The sequence below is a fragment of the Acomys russatus genome, chromosome 25 (assembly GCF_903995435.1).
Source record: "Acomys russatus chromosome 25, mAcoRus1.1, whole genome shotgun sequence".
Taxonomy (NCBI): Eukaryota; Metazoa; Chordata; class Mammalia; order Rodentia; family Muridae; genus Acomys; species Acomys russatus.
In genome coordinates this window covers 51,035,248-51,051,603 of record NC_067161.1, presented here as the reverse complement: position 1 = coordinate 51,051,603, position 16,356 = coordinate 51,035,248, and the positions used below count along the sequence as shown (strand labels likewise).

Here is a 16,356-nt window from a genome sequence, read left to right as displayed (position 1 = left end):
CGCCGCACTCACTGTCCTGGTTTAGTTCATGTCAATTGATACACGCTAGACTCTACAAGAGGGAACCGTACATGAGAAGATGCCCCTCTGAGATTAGTGGTGCATTTTCTTGAGTGATGATTGACATGGGACAACCCACTGTGGGCAGTGCACCCTTGGACTGGTTGTCTTGGGTGCTATAAGGAAAGAGGCCAAGCAAGTCACAAGGAGCAAGCCAGTGAGCAGTGTTCCTCGCGGCCTGTCAGCTCCTGCCTTGAGTTCCTGCCCCAGCCTCTTCAGTGATAGACGCTGATGTGAAAGTGTAACCAAGAGAAACCCTTTCCTCTCCGAGTTGCTTTCGGTCATGACGGTTATAACAGCAGCTGAAAGCCTAAGTCGGCCACAAAACAAAAGAACAAATGTCCAGAACACAACCTGCTACCACAAGCCTTGCATCACAAACTTTGCCTTTAATGCTGAGAGATGAATGCTAGGAACAACCTTTGGCCAATAGGGGGCACCAAATGCCTGTGCGCGCACACAAAAACAGCCTTTGGATTTACAGAACCACCTTCACAAACCAGCAGCCCAGGAAGTACTGGACATTCTTTCTGGCAAGTGTCTCCCCATCCCAAACACCAGCTGCACAACGGCCCTGAGCAAGCCTTCATACACAGGACAAGTTTCCTGTGGTGAGGCTGCTGGCCAGGCCTGCCACTTGCTACCCACCACTATCAGAAGGTCAGAGAGCATTCGTCAAGCTTTCTCGCAAATTCCTTCTTGTTCAGTAAGAGCAGGGCTTACACTGAGGAGCAGCAGACAGTGTGGAGCTGCTGCCTCCTAGACAATGTTTCTGTTGTATAGTCATCAATTTTCTCATTCTCCATCGTGCACCAATAATAAGTACATTAAACACAATCATTATTTATTGTTACTAGAGACCAAACCCAAGAGCCTCACGTATGACAGGCTCTACCACCGAGCTGGGTCCCTGACCTCCCGCCCTCACCTCTTTTGGAGACTGTGTAGCTGAGGCTGACCTGGACCTTCTCATCTTCCTACCTCCTCCTCCTGAGTGCTGGGTTACAAGTGTGAACCTACTGCAACCAGCTTTCGTTTTTAAAGATTTATTTTTTATGTATACAGTATTCTGCCACGATATGTGCGGGCCCACCACAGGAAGGCACTGGATCTCATTATAGATGGTCTTGAGCTACCATGTGGTTATTGGGAATTGAACTCGGGACCTTTGGAAGAGAAGACGGTGCTCTTAAACTCTGAGCCACCTCTCCAGCCCATGCAACCAGTTTCATATGCTGCTGGGGGCTGAACATGGGACATGAGGCATATTAGGCAAGCCCTCTATTCCCTGAGCTACACTCCCAACATTCGGTTGTTTGGGGTTTTGGTTTTTGGTTTTAGGACTAGGCTGGTCTGGCATTCCTCATCTTCCTGACTCTACTGCCCCAAAATGCTGGGAATACAGAAGAAAGCCGCACCTAGCTGGAATATTTTAATGTTTAATTAACAAGTGGAAAAACTGTAAACATAAGAGTTGCCTCAATTAAAATGAATTCCTTCTGCCTACCTTTAATTAGTCCAAAATAGGAAAATTATACTTCAGAAGAAGAAAAAAAAAAAAAAATCAAAAGTACAAGAAGGGCCGCAGCCTTCCTGCAGGGAGCAGATGTGCTAACTGCATGAACTTGGACACAGACCTGCAGCTGGCCAAGTCTGATTGCACACAGAAGTAGAGAAGCCCAGAGCAGAAGCTTACGCAGAAATAGCTTAATCGTGACAACAGCTGTTGCTTTTCCAACTGGTTCTGCTCTGACAAGGTGCGGATGTCACAGCCATCCACACAACGGCGGGCAGGGAACCAGGGCCTGTAGGCTGAGCCTCTAAGAATGGCGCAGGGTCTTTCTGTGACGTCAGACAAGGGCTAGACTCTGCTCTTCCCCTGCCCTGGTCAGAGCAGGCAGGACGGGACCCACCTCCTCGACGCGTCGCCGTTCTTCCTTCTGCTCCTCTATGCGGCGCTGCCGCTGGTGCAGCAGGTGTTTGATGTGCGCCTCAGGGTCCCGCTGCTGCTGCTGCTGCAGCTGCTGCTGCTGTTTCAACGCCTCGGAGTTGCTCTTATTCTCCTGCTGAAGCCGGAGGAACTCTCGGCGGAGTGTGGACTCCCCAGGCACATTCATGATGGAGCTGGATGGAGTGGCACAACGGCAGAGTCAGTCAGCAGGTGGCACAGAGCCAGCACAAGCTGGTGGCCCCTGGGCAGCCTGCCGATCGCCAATCCCAAGGTGGCAGGAGAGCTCTCCTGCCGTGAGAATTATGCAGCCCAGGCTGCTCTGCAACTTGCTATCCTCCTGTCTCAGGCCCCCACGTGCTAGGATTAGAGGTACGCGTCACCATGCCCGGCTTCTGCGCAGTGTCTGGTGCTGTCTTAGAGATTCCGGCCCACCCCTCGCCAGCCCTAAGTCAACCTGCACTTCATCACTCATCTACTTCATGCTTTGTCACGATGGGCTCGTTTGCTTGCTTGTTTTCCTTCCAGTTACATTACTGATTGTGTGTGTGCGCGTGCACGCTTGTAAGTGGCGCATATAGGCATGCCTGAGCACCACAGCACGCACATGGAGGGCAGAGGACAACTTGGAAGGGTTCTCCTTTCAGCATGTGGGTCTGGGAACTAAACTCAGGCCATTAGGCTTGGGCAGGTGCTTTACCCGCTGAGCTAACTTACCGGCCCGGAGGCTCAGTGTGTACAAGCTTCCATCTCTATGTGCCATCGCCTCAGAGTCCCCAAAGCCAAGGATGAGGCTGTCCCTGCAGACAACAGAGACCCCAACCTTCCCCTCTACCTGCCAAACAAACCTACCTTGGCTCGCCTTCTTCCCCATGGCCGCCATCCTCGTCTTCACTGCCACTGTACTCGTACTCCGTCTCGTCTGCGGGAGAGACCACTGATGCCTTCCAGGCCTAGCAGCCCACACAGGGGCCTGGGCAATGAGACCTCAGCTAGAAATGTCATTTCGGTTGATGTGTGCAGGCTGCCTGCTTGGGAGAGGGCTCCTTGGGCAGAGAGACTGAGGTGAGGGAGAGGCCCAAAGGCAACGGCTAGAGAGCGGACAAGCCAGAGGCAGCACCCAGCCCTCTGCTCCCTGCCAGGCCACTGACCTTTCTCACCCCGCTTCTTCCGGGACCGGTCGATGTGGTCCTTGAGCTGGATGCGGACCTGCCGCTCCGTGGGCTGGTCTCGGATGAAGGGAAACTTGAGTAACTGTTCAGTTGGCGGGCGGCTCAGGTAAGTCTTGATGAGACACGTGTCAATGAAGTCAGTGAACTTCTTAGACCTAGACACAGAGGTGGCTCACACTGGGAGGGCCCCTTTCGAAGGGGAAGTCACCAGAAGAAGATGGTGGGCCACTTATCTCTACACTGTCTTTTCCCTCCTGGCTTCTCCAAACCCAACCCCAGTTGCTATGTGCAGTCCCTACACCTCTTCCACGGTGTACACCAAGGCATGCACCCAAACAAGTATTAGGGCAAGGGCGGCCCTGCCTTAGAAACCTTCCTTGCCAGACTGAAAACTCTCAAAAGACATACCATTTCTTTGACTTGAGCCTGGGGGGTGGGTTCCGAGGGATGAGGAAGAGAGCCCGCATGGGGTGCATGTCACACAGAGCTGGGACAAAGAAGAGAGACACCATCAGGCCGCCTGCCACATCGAGGGGCCAAGGAGTCCCTCCCCCACCATGACCTCTGAAGCCCCCCTCCTCCTGATGCCCACTCCCTGTCCTCCCTTCGGTCCTGTCCTAACCCGAGGTGAGATCAGCACTTACGGGGGGCTCCCTCTGCCATTTCGATGGCTGTGATTCCTAGAGACCAAATGTCACTCTAAGAAAGGGAAAGAAGGAACAAGTGCGAACGTTCCTGACAATACTGCATAATGGCTCCGGCCACCCAGCACCCTCATCTTCCTGACAGTACCACACAGTAACTCCTGCCACCCAGCACCCTCATCTTCCTGACAGTACCACACAGTAACTCCTGCCACCCAGCACCCTCATCTTCCTGACAGTACCACACAGTAACTCCTGTCACCCAGCACCCTCATCTTCCTGACAGTACCACACAGTAACTCCTGTCACCCAGCACCCTCATCTTCTGACAGTACCACACAGTAACTCCTGTCACCCAGCACCCTCATCTTCCTGACAGTACCACACAGTAACTCCTGTCACCCAGCACCCTCATCTTCCTGACAGTACCACACCAGTAACTCCTGTCACCAGCACCCTCATCTTCTGACAGTACCACACAGTAACTCCTGTCACCCAGCCCCTCATCTTCCTGACAGTACCACACAGTAACTCCTGTCACCCAGCACCCTCATCTTCCTGACAGTACCACACAGTAACTCCTGCCACCCAGCACCCTCATCTTCCTGACAGTACCACACAGTAACTCCTGCCACCCAGCACCCTCATCTTCCTGACAGTACCACACAGTAACTCCTGCCACCCAGCACCCCATACACAGCTACCATAACAGTATCCCTTGTGACAAATCATTCCCCCTCCCCATGTGAGCATTTCCTGCCATAAGTTGTTAGGACTTTAAGTTCAGTTTATTTGTAACAGGAAGCCGTGGAGGGCCTCAAGCTGCCACCTTCAGATTTTAGCCACCCAGGCCTGGGTACATGCCATGAAGTCTCTGTCCCCTCACTGCTCACACGTCACTTCCCCAGTGGCTCCCATGTCATACCCTGTAGTCATAGGTGGCATCAGGGTTCTCATCACAGGCAATGACTTCTGGCGCCATCCAGTATGGGGTCCCAATGAACGTGTTCCGCCTGCCCACAGTGCGGTCCAGCTGAGCACTCACCCCAAAATCCACTGTGAGACAGGAGGAAGGGATAGGCATGAAAAGCGCCCCCAGTTCAGCTTCGTGTGCCGCCTGAAGCCCCCGAGGCTCAGACCCTACGCAGAAACCTCTCCCACTCTCCAAGGCCGCCAACAGCCTGACCCCATGTCGCTGGATCTTGCAGTTACGGGACGGCACCCCAGGCAGGGGGGAGCTCAAGGAATGCCCTGTCCCCTGGAGGGCAGCAAGCGAGAAGCTCTCTGGAGTTTCCGCAAGAGGCAGGCATGTCAGTGTGGGTGGTGAGGACAGGGCCTCCTTGGCACACATGCAGTTGGACCTCAGCCAGACATCTGAGGAAGGGGACCCACAGTGACATGGTACCTAGTTTGACTTCAGCGTTCTCTGTTAGCAGCACATTCTGTCCCTTGATGTCTCGGTGGATCACCTTGTGGGCATGCAGATGGGCAAGACCCTGGACAAAACAGCGGGAAAATCAGCCACAGTGCGGAGCTGCTGGGAAAGAGCGTGAGGGTGCGAGACTGAGAGGAAGCCAGCTGTGGTACAGGCAGAATGAGAGACTGAGAGGAAGCCAGCTGTGGTACAGGCAGAATGAGAGACTGAGAGGAAGCCAGCTGTGGTACAGGCAGAGTGAGAGACTGGAGGAAGCCAGCTGTGGTACAGGCAGAGAGAGAGACTGGGAGGAAGCCAGCTGTGGTACAGACAGAGAGAGAGACTGGGAGGAAGCCAGCTGTGGTACAGGCAGAGAGAGAGACTGGGAGGAAGCCAGCTGTGGTACAGGCAGAGTGAGAGACTGGGAGGAAGCCAGCTGTGGTACAGGCAGAATGAGAGACTGGAGGAAGCCAGCTGTGGTACAGGCAGAGAGAGAGACTGGAGGAAGCCAGCTGTGGTACAGGCAGAGTGAGAGACTGGGAGGAAGCCAGCTGTGGTACAGGCAGAATGAGAGACTGGAGGAAGCCAGCTGTGGTACAGGCAGAGTGAGAGACTGGGAGGAAGCCAGCTGTGGTACAGGCAGAGTGAGAGACTGGGAGGAAGCCAGCTGTGGTACAGGCAGAGAGAGAGACTGGGAGGAAGCCAGCTGTGGTACAGGCAGAGTGAGAGACTGGGAGGAAGCCAGCTGTGGTACAGGCAGAATGAGAGACTGGAGGAAGCCAGCTGTGGTACAGGCAGAGAGAGAGACTGGAGGAAGTCTGTTGTGGTACAGGCAGAGAGAGAGACTAAGAGGAAGTCAGCTGTGGTACAGGCAGAGAGAGAGACTGGAGGAAGCCAGCTGTGGTACAGGCAGAGTGAGAGACTGGGAGGAAGCCAGCTGTGGTACAGGCAGAGTGAGAGACTGGGAGGAAGCCAGCTGTGGTACAGGCAGAGAGAGAGACTGGAGGAAGCCAGCTGTGGTACAGGCAGAATGAGAGACTGGGAGGAAGCCAGCTGTGGTACAGGCAGAGAGAGAGACTGGAGGAAGCCAGCTGTGGTACAGGCAGAGAGAGAGACTGGAGGAAGCCAGCTGTGGTACAGGCAGAGAGAGAGACTGGAGGAAGCCAGCTGTGGTACAGGCAGAGAGAGAGACTGGAGGAAGCCAGCTGTGGTACAGGCAGAGTGAGGCTGAGGGTACAGATCATAGCCCCCCACAGCCACGCACAGGCTGAGCTGTCTGGGTGTGTTTGAGTAGGGAGATGTGCATGCTTCAAAGCAGTGGCACGGGGAACGCATGGGGCAGGGGACTTGCAGCTCACCCTGAGAATCTCCCTGCAGATGTAAGCAATGCAGTCCTCCTTCAGCGCGTTGCCCTTCGTGTTCTTCACCAGGTCGGTCACTGAGCCAGCACCACAGAACTCCATCACCAGCTACGGCCCCGGGAGAGAATTGGGAAGAAGACATCTCAGGCCTCTGGCCCCGGCCAGACCCTTGGAGGGGGACCAGAGGTGTGGGGACCAGAACTGGTATGAGTCAGACAGCAGGGGCTGGAAGAGTCCTAAAAGCCACAGGACGTGGGCTGGAGAGATGGCTCAATGGTTAAGAGCACTGGTTGCTCTTCCAGAAGTCCTGAGTTCAATTCCCAGCAACCACATGGTGGCTCACAACCATCTATAATGTGATCTGGTGCCCTCTTCTAGCCTGCAGGCATACATGCAAGCAGAGCACTATATATATATAAAATAAATAAATATTTAAAAAGGGGGGGGGCACAGGACTTTCCTGAGGTCTGTGAGGAAAGGGCACACACCTGGGGAAGCAGTGGCAGCATGAGGAACGAAGGGTCCCCCAAGGTCAGCACAATCCTTGGGGTGTCCAGTGCTTTATTAACCATAGCCTCCCTAGAATCCCAAACTGGTTTACAACTGCTGCTCTAGAGCGGAGGCTGGCAAACATAGGTGCAAAGATGGCTGTTTTGCATTTGTTTTTGTTTTGAGACAGGGTCTCTATATAGCTCTAGCTTGAACTCACTATATAGATGAGACTGGCCCTGAACTCTGCCTTCTGAGTGGTGGGATTAAAGGTGTAGCCGCCACCACCACCCAGTTCCTACTTGTATGTACACATGGGGTGCTAAGGGTTGGATTCACGACACTAGGCAAGCACCTACTAGTGAGCTACACCCAGCCTGAACCGATGGATGAGTTCACCCCCACTGTGTGCATGTGTCTGCATGCCTGTGTGTTTGAGCGAGAGAACTTCATGAAGCAGTCTAGACTAGCTGGTATAGCGAGCTTCCAGGGCTCTGCCATCTCTGCCTCCCATTTTACCATCACTGGATAAAACATCCCCTGCCATCATCAGCTGTTTATGTGTGTTCTTGGGATCCAAACTCATGTCCTCACACTTGAAAGGCGAGTGCTCTACCAACTGGGCTATCCCGTCGGCCTGGCTCCACTATACTTAATGACTAGGAAAAAAATAAAACAAAACCCAAAAGGTACTATTTCATGACAAATGAGAATAACATGAAAATTTAGTGAGCTAAATGTGAGGGTTCAGGCACACTCGTCTTCCGGTCTGAGTGAGGGTCTTCCTATGTAGTCCCCTTCCCTTGGCCTCCTGAGTGCTGCGGTCAGGTGTGAGCCATGCTGAGCTGTTCATGTACTGACTATCACCGGCTTTCACAGAGAGTCAGAACTGTGGTGTGGTGATGGCAAACACGACCAACAAAGCCTAAAGCGTTTACTATTTGGACCTTCACAGGAGAAGCTCAGCTTCCTGACTTAGGGGAAGGGGCTGAGTGTGCTAGGGAAGCAAGTCTGGGGTCCACCATTAAATTAACAGCAAGACAACTGTTTTCACTAAAATCAACATCTAACTTAGAAAAGAGCTGGTTGGGACTGGTATATTTGCTATGCAATTAAAGTAATTTATATGTGTCCCACGACTAGGACAGCAGAGCACACATTAAGGAGAGCGTTTGGCCACTAATGTCTAGCTGCCAGTTCTCACACAACATGCTATGTGACATGTGCCCTTGGGGCCACTGGGGCTGTAGCCATGCCTCATGCTCTTCTCTGCAGGGCACACACAAGATGCTTATTAAGCCTCCGGGGGTGGGGGGCGGGGGCTGGCATGTCCTCCTAGACTCCCAGTGAGCACTGGGGCACAAGTCTGAAATGCAGAGTTCCGTGTGAATCATGAGGCTCCTCTGCATCCTCAGTGAAGGCGAGGCTGTCAGATAGACACACGGACACTGGCCTTGAGGGGCAGGAAGGGCCGTCTTACCCAGAGCTGGTCATCGTTCCCAGGGGGGCTCTTCTTGACAAAGGCGCCGTAGTAGGTGGCAATGTTGCGATGGTGAGAGTATTTCTTCAGCATGTTGATTTCCTGTTTGATCTCCTCCTCCTCATCCTAGGCGAGCAGGAGAGGTTAGGCCCGAGATCCTGCAGATTCTTCCTGACGCCAGCCCTGCCATTCCCAGCTCCATTTCCTACCTCTGTGACATCCATGACCTTAATGGCAGCCAGCTGCCCCGTCTTGACATGGCGACCCTGCAAGACAGCCAAGCATGGGGGGTATGGAGGGGCCTAGGGTGTATGCTCACTTAGTAGGAGAATAAATAAAGAGAAGCCAATTCTGTGAAAAGCCATGTCATTCAGCGCTTTTCTACCTTAGAATGTGTCCTTCATACAGCTAGATGCCTCGCTTTACAGAGCAGAAGGCAGAGAGGAGGCTCCTGAGCCACCTAAAAACTGCCTAGACATTTCTAGGCGATAAAGTTCCACAGAGATGAGGGCTCTCCTACACAACAGCTGAGGGGCAGGACAGATGCGCTGCTCAGTTCCAGGCTCCCTGGTGGGGATTTCTCCAGACTGAAAGTTAAAAGAAACTCCCATATCTTACTGAAGGCTGAAAGAGGCTAACCCTCTCCTTCATCTATGCCAGATAAAATGTCTGGCGCTTCCCTGGCCCAGCCACTCTAGACAGGAGGCCTGCCCCTGGATCGGTCTCATGCCCAAGCGGTTTTAAGTTATCTGGTAAACACAGCTGAGCTTAGGAAGCTCAGGCAAACAAACTCTGCCAGGGCCAGCTAATGAGGGCCACAACTTAATGTGGAACCTTTCAGTGCCTGCGCCATAGCTTCCCTACCTCAAGTCCAACCCCACCTACCCTCTGTTAAAAGCCAGCCAGGGCTACAGAGAAACCCTGTCTCAGAAAACAAACAAAAAAACCACCAATAGCTGGACAACAAAGTACCAGGCTCCTGGGGTGAGGTGTTCATGGGGGGCTATGAGCGCTGCACTCGAGTCTTGCTGTTGGCAGCCACCACAACCCCAAGCACAGAGAGTGCAGCTACGTCTACGGATAGGACTCAGCAGGAGCCGGGCACTGTCTGTGAGAGCAGGGGCGCCTGTGGCAATGGCAGGAGCTGTATCTTGAGATGAGGAAGCAGACTAAAGTTCTGGGGGCAGCACCCACCCAAAACTTCTCCCTAACTGATGTGACCACTTCGTGTGTGGAGCAAAGTCTGGCCACTAGGAGGGCTGAGCTGGCGAGGCTGAAAGCTGATGGGGGAACAGAGGAAACGGCACTTCTGTGGGGAGGAGCAGCTCAGAAGCAGGAGGCTTGGGCCCCAGCTGGTCCCTGCTGCGGGAGGCTGCAGGAGGTAAGGAAAGCTGCTTCCTCTCTGCAGGCCACCACAACCCCAAGTTTCCTTGAGGGCTTGGGAGGTGCCAACCCACACTTGGGGCACGCACTGTGAGTTTCCAGGTGAGCCCTGACACCCACAGCCCCGTTTCCTATCCACAGCCCCCAGCTGCAGAGTGGGTTCCTGCCACACCCAAAGCAGCTTTACACCCAGAGATGGCATCTTCCTTCTTCTTTCTGTTCCTGCTGCCTGTGGTCCGGGCGCCCCTCTCCCGGGGGGTCCCTCTGTCATTTCCTGCAGCTTCCCTCAGATCGCCAACCCAGGGCCCATCTTCCTGTTACCCTGAAGGGGCCCCCAGGCCTCAGGCCGCCCCGTCTCACCTTGTACACCTGTCCATAGGTCCCGTTGCCCACCACCTCCACCAGCTCAAAGATCCCTGCAGGGTCCTGGAGGAGGGAGAGGAAAGAACAGGGGTCATCACTTGGACAAAGGCTGCGACGCTGCAGCAGCGGAAGAAGGTGTCAACCAGGACCTGAGCGACAGAGATGGCTTCCACTTAGGGCTGTGGAGAACCCTAGGTGCCTTTTCCCATCATGGTTCTGAGTTACTCCAACATGGAGGTCAGAGCCCAGGTGGCTTTTCTTTTTTTTCTTTTTTCTTTTTAATTTTTTAAAATTAATTTATTCTTGTTACATCTCAATGGTTATCCCATCCGTTGTGTCCTCCCATTCTTCCCTCACCCCCCCCCCCATTTTCCCTTTATTTCTCTCCCCTATGACTGTTCCTGAGGGGGATTACCTCCCCCTGTATATTCTCATAGGGTATCAAGTCTCTTCTCGGTAACCTGCTGTCCTTCCTCTGAGTGCCACCAGGTCTCCCCCTCCAGGGGACATGGTCAAATGTGAGGCACCAGAGTACGTGAGAAAGTCATATCCCACCCAGGTGGCTTTTCAAAGATATGCTCCTGACTCCTCACTCACTGACCAGCTGCGGTGCATCTGTGGTCCCTGTTGTAAGTAAGGGTGCCCAAGAACACACCCTGGGCTGGTCTAACGCCCACAAAGCTCTAGGACCCCGGCTGGCAGTGTGTGCCAAAAGGAGTTTATTATCATTGCTATTACGTGAAAGGCAGACATAAGGGGCCGGAGTGAGGGCTCTTTCCAAGGCCTGAGTTCAATTCCCAGCACCCACATGGCAGCTCACAATTGTCTGTAACTCTAGTTCCAGGGAATCTGATACCTTAACCCTCACACAAACATACATGTAGGCAAAACAGCAACATACATGAAGTAAAAATAAATGTAAAGGAGGTGAGGCTAAACCGAGCTACCAGGGCAGAGGAAGCACCATCCTTTGGTCTCCCCTGCTTAGTCCTCTTAAAATAAGGGAATAAGGGCCTCCGGTCAGCCGTGAAGTGTTGTGTTGGGGTATGGGAAGGATCCTCCACAAAAGGAGAGAGAGAGAAAGGGCTTCTCATCACTGGACTGAACTCTGCCCTTCCTCCTTTTTCTGAGCTAAGCAGTGCCAGGAGAAGGCCTACAGGCTGAACAAAGCTCCCAAAGATCCATCCCCTCCTCCTGCTGGCTCACAGCAGGCAGCCTGGTCTCCCAGGCACATCTGCTACCCTACCCTAAGGCCACCCACAGCCTCCTGGCAGGACTGCTCCCCACCCCTAAACCAGGAGGTGTGGCTGCAAGCTGAAAAGCTGAAAAAACTAGCCCCCAGTACCGCCCGCAGAGTCCCAGTCTCTGCAGAGACCAAGAGTGAGGACGCCACCTCGTCAACTCTCCAGGCACCATGTGACGGCTCTGCGGTGAGCCTCCTCTCGGTATAAAGCCTCAGATTTCCCGTCTCAAGTTTAAGATCCTATATAGGATGTCTGACAATAAAAACATCCTGTGAGACTGAAGGAATCTTCAGGGCCAGGGTCTGGGTGTGACAGAAGCCATGAGACCCCAGCCCAATGCTGCACTTGGTCCATTTTCTCAGAGAGGAAGTGGAGGGCAGCAAGGCAGCCGGGCCCTTCACAGCAGGGATCACAAGGTACTGTGACAACTCCCTGAGCTCTCTTGAGTCTCCGGATCTGCCGGGCACCTGAGACCATGCACCTCATCTTGCCCGAGAGCATCTCAGCAATGGCAGAGCCTCCTCCTAATCCTTGACTACAGGCCTCATGTCAATATGCAATTACTTGCTATCAAAGTTACAAAAAAAAATATTTGTGTGGATGAGGGTGCATGCACGCCATGGTGCATGTGTGGAGGTCAGAGACAGCCCTGGACCATGGGACCTCTTTGTCCACCTTGTCTGACAGAGTCTCTTTGCTGTAGAGTGTGTGGAGGAAGATGACTTGCAGGGGTCCCGCATGTCTACCATGTCTGTCCTGGGGAACAGAACTCAGGCCACTAGGCCTGGTGGCAAGCAGCTTTACCTGAGGGGTCATCTCACTAGACTATAAAAAAATCTTTAGTGGGGCTGGAGAGATGGCTCAGTGGTTAAGAGCACTGACTGCTCTTCCAGAGGTCATGAGTTCAATTCCCAGCAACCACATGGTGGCTGACAACCATCTGTGATGTGATCTGATGTGCATTGTATACGTAGTAAGTAAATAAATCTTAAAAAAAAAAAACTTTAGTACATTAAGAAGTCCACAGGCCTCAAATGAGAGCAGCACTGCCAACAGCTGGGGATGGAGGCGAGTAAGAAGCGAACCAGAGCCTGGCGGCGGCAGGGAGCAGGAAGGCACACGTGCACGCGGAGGCTCAGGGACAGCTCCTTGAGCCTCTTCCCGGAGGCAGTTCGTCTCTTCTTAGCCTTCCAAGTGTGGCTTTGGGGAAGTCTTGAATCCAACGCCAGTTCTTTTTTTTGGGGGGGTGGGGGGTGGGTTTTGAGACAGGGTTTCTCTGTGTAGCCTTGGCCATCCTGGACTCACTTTGTAGACCAAGCTGGCCTCGAACTCAGAGATCTGCCTCCTGAGTGCTGGGATTAAAGGCGTGCACCACCACGCCCGGCTCCAACTCCAGTTCTTTCAGCAGAGGGACACAGAAAAAAGGACTGAAGATGGCAGCTGGCTAAAGGCACACAGATGTGCCACCCTAGGCTCGATTGACCACAATGTTAATTCAGAACATGCTATCATCAGCTCAAGAGGGGCTAAAACGTGAGGGTTTTGGAGGTTGGGTTAGGAATGAAGAGTGCACGCACACCCTGCTGCGGAAGTCGGGAGGTGTGGGAGCACACGTCTACCAGGCAGGTGAGGACAGGGTCTGATGAGGCAGCAGAAACACTCAGGGCTAAGAGCTCGTGACAAAAGAAGCCAAGGCTACCCTGAGGACCACAGGGCGGACACTGAGGGATGGATGGAGGGTGGCCCTGGAGGCTATCCTGTCGGAAGACAAAGTGGCAAGACAGTCTCCAGATGCTACAGAGCACCCAGAGGACACCGCAGAGACCCCAGTGGCCTTAGCCTCCAAACAACCAGAGAGAACCTTCAAGGGAACTGCACTTGTGGGAGTGGAAAGCAAAGAGTGGGGTCTGGAGGAAATGGGAGGGGCGAGGAAGCCAAGGCATGTGGGAGCACCCTCCCAGGAACAGCCTGAGAGCGGAAGAGGGAAATCAGATGACACCTAGAGAAGGCAGCAGGGTCGGAAGAGGTTCTCAGAATAGGGCCGACCTCACATGGCACAGGATGGAAGACGAGAAAAAGGAACTGACTTTAAATGACACATGTGTGGCATGTCAGGTTCTGCTCTCGCGGCTCCTGTTTCTATGGTGCTTTTCAGGCAGATGTTCCACCTCTGAGCTACACCCCCCGCTTAGGAGTGTGTATGCTTTACTTCATAGTAAGCAAACTCTTGTTTTCTGTTTTGCAGTGGTGACAAAAGGCAATGGTGCCTAATTCTCTCTCTGCACACTCAAGTGATTCAGAATTTAGGTTTGATTTATGCACCAGACAACAAATGTAGCCCTTCAAATGCTATCTGACCTTGGTGACGACTCTCTTCAAAGGTGAGCCTCTATATGGGCTACAGTGCTCCTGGAAAGACCTCAAGTGGCCCTAGCTGGCCTGGCTCTGCTCTGTAAAGAGCACTGTAAGCCTTCGGAGCCTCTTCCTCAGAACGCCTGAGCTGTCTTCTCAGTCCTTTTCCAGCCAACTGCCCAACCAAGGTGGCAAGGACAGTAAAGAGCAGGGTAGGGAGAGATCCTGAGATCTGCTGAGGCCGAGAAGACAGCTCAGCAGGAAAAGGTGTTTGCTGCAGAGTCTACACAGACGTGGAATGAGAAGACCATCTTCACGAAGTTGTTCTCTGACCTCCAGAACACACAGCGTACCTACACGTAAAAGAAAATGAGGGACTTGGAGAGATGGCTGGAGTCAGGAGCTCTCACTGCTTCCGAGCCGTGCTGAGGTCAGGCCCTGGCACTCACACAGTGGCTCATCACCGTTTAAACTCCAGCTCCAGAGCAGCCAATGCCCTCTCTGACCTCTTGACTCCTCTCTGCACGTACATGTGGAGCATGCACAACTCACAGACACATGGACAGACACACACACATCTTCTCATGGACACACGGACAGACATACACACACCACCTCAGACACACGGACGGACGGGGACACACACACACACACACACACACACACACACACACACACACACACACACACACACACACACACACACACACACACACACACACCTTTAGAAAAACAAAAAGGAAGTTGAACAAGTCCAATAATTCTCAGAGGCTTCGTCATTGATGGAGCTGGAGGGGAGCTCGCCGCCGGCTAGAGCGTGGACCTACACCATGTGGAAAACCTTCAGGAGCTTCAGTCAGTCACACCTTCTAATACGTGACATCTAAAGCAGGCCAGGCATGCAAGGTGGCATTCGTCTCTACCTCAGCTACTTGAGAGACCAAGGCAGGAAGCTGAGTCAGAGACTAGCCTGAGCAGTATAAACCTCCAGATAAAATAGCAAGTAAAAGCCAAGCAGAAGTGTGGCTCAGTCGTACAGCGCACAACCCCACGCGCCAGGTCTGTGCTGATGCCCAGCACTGTGTACAGCCAGTGAGGAGATGCACACGGAACCCCACACTCTAGTAGTCCTGGCAAGCAGATTGTGTGTTCAAGCTTATTCTCAGCTACACACAGAGTTTGGGGCTAGTTGGGACACACAAAGTGAGCCTATCTAGAGATGGCAGGGCATGCTTGGTGAGATGGTCGGGGTTTGCTGATTAAGCATTAGAACAAAAATTAGCTATCCAGCACCCACAAAAAAAGATGGGCTTGGCAGCACATGCCTTACAGCCTGGTGTTCCCAGAGCTTGCTGGCAAGCCAGTCTAGCCAATCACTGGGTCCCATGTTCAGGAAGACACTGTCACAAAAAGTAAAGTGGGGACACAAGAGATAACAACACTTGCACGAGCATCCGGAGACTCCAGCACAGACTCCCAGTGGCTTACGGTTACATCCACAGATCAGGGACTCTCGCAGCCCTCGGCTGAGCAACTTGTTCTAAAGGAGACGGTGATTAGCATGGAGACCCACAACTGGCCAACTTGTGGAGTGTTCAGTCTAAACATCACACAAACACAGAGCCCAGGAAGCGATCACTGTGGAATAAGGGGGCAGATGACAAGGAAACTGTGGTTTCCAGTCACATCAAAACAGGCATACATATGAACTCGGCGGCTAGTGTGCACAAAGCCTCCCATCCCAGCCAAGGAGCCACTGGCAAGGAGAGGCAGAGTCAGCTTTCTTTAAGGGTGTGGCCTTATTTGAACAGTACAAATAGACTTGAAAAATTTTTTTGTTTGTTGCTTTGTTTTATTAAAAAGGAAGACATACGGCACACACAGCACACAGCAAATTTCAGGGCAGCCGGGCTACACAGAGAGGCCCTGTGCACACCTGGGATAGCTCAGCGAGCAAGAGCACTCACTGCTCTTACAAAGCAGCAGGGTCATTGCCAAGCACCCACATATTGGCTTACAACTATCTGTGACTCCAGTCCCAGGGGACCTGGTGCCCTCCTCTAACCTCCAAGGGCACCAGGCACATGCGTTGGTATACATATACACACGCAGGTAAAACACTCATCAAAGCAAACAAACAGGAGCTGGAGAGATGGCTCAGTGATTAAGAACACTGACTGCTCTTCCAAAGGACCTGAGTTCAATTCCCAGCATCACATGGCAGCTCACAACTGTGTGTAACTCCAAGATCTGATACCCTCACACAGACATACACGCAGGCAAAACATCAATGGACATAAAATAAAAATAAATACATTATAAGACAAACAAACAGCCAGGTGTGGTGGCGCACGCCTTTAATCCCAACACTCAGGAGGCAGAGGCAGGCAGATAGCTGTGAGTTCGAGGCCAGCCTGGTCTACAAAGCGAGTCTAGGACAGCCAAG

The 16,356-nt window shown here is 53.0% G+C and overlaps 1 protein-coding gene across 1 annotated transcript in view; it reads right to left on the bottom strand.

The window, feature by feature from the left end:
* Positions 1 to 16,356, bottom strand: part of Mink1 (misshapen like kinase 1) — a 54,069-nt gene that overhangs the window by 8,345 nt on the left and 29,368 nt on the right. Inside the window, exons 2-12 of the mRNA XM_051167204.1 lie at positions 10,312 to 10,377; positions 8,778 to 8,834; positions 8,569 to 8,694; positions 6,597 to 6,707; positions 5,230 to 5,320; positions 4,750 to 4,880; positions 3,825 to 3,879; positions 3,589 to 3,667; positions 3,160 to 3,335; positions 2,861 to 2,930; positions 1,974 to 2,184 (exon numbers count right to left, since the gene is read on the bottom strand). Of these exons, the coding sequence (XP_051023161.1) occupies positions 1,974 to 2,184; positions 2,861 to 2,930; positions 3,160 to 3,335; positions 3,589 to 3,667; positions 3,825 to 3,879; positions 4,750 to 4,880; positions 5,230 to 5,320; positions 6,597 to 6,707; positions 8,569 to 8,694; positions 8,778 to 8,834; positions 10,312 to 10,377 (1,173 nt within the window). The remainder of the gene's footprint in view (positions 1 to 1,973; positions 2,185 to 2,860; positions 2,931 to 3,159; positions 3,336 to 3,588; positions 3,668 to 3,824; positions 3,880 to 4,749; positions 4,881 to 5,229; positions 5,321 to 6,596; positions 6,708 to 8,568; positions 8,695 to 8,777; positions 8,835 to 10,311; positions 10,378 to 16,356) is intronic.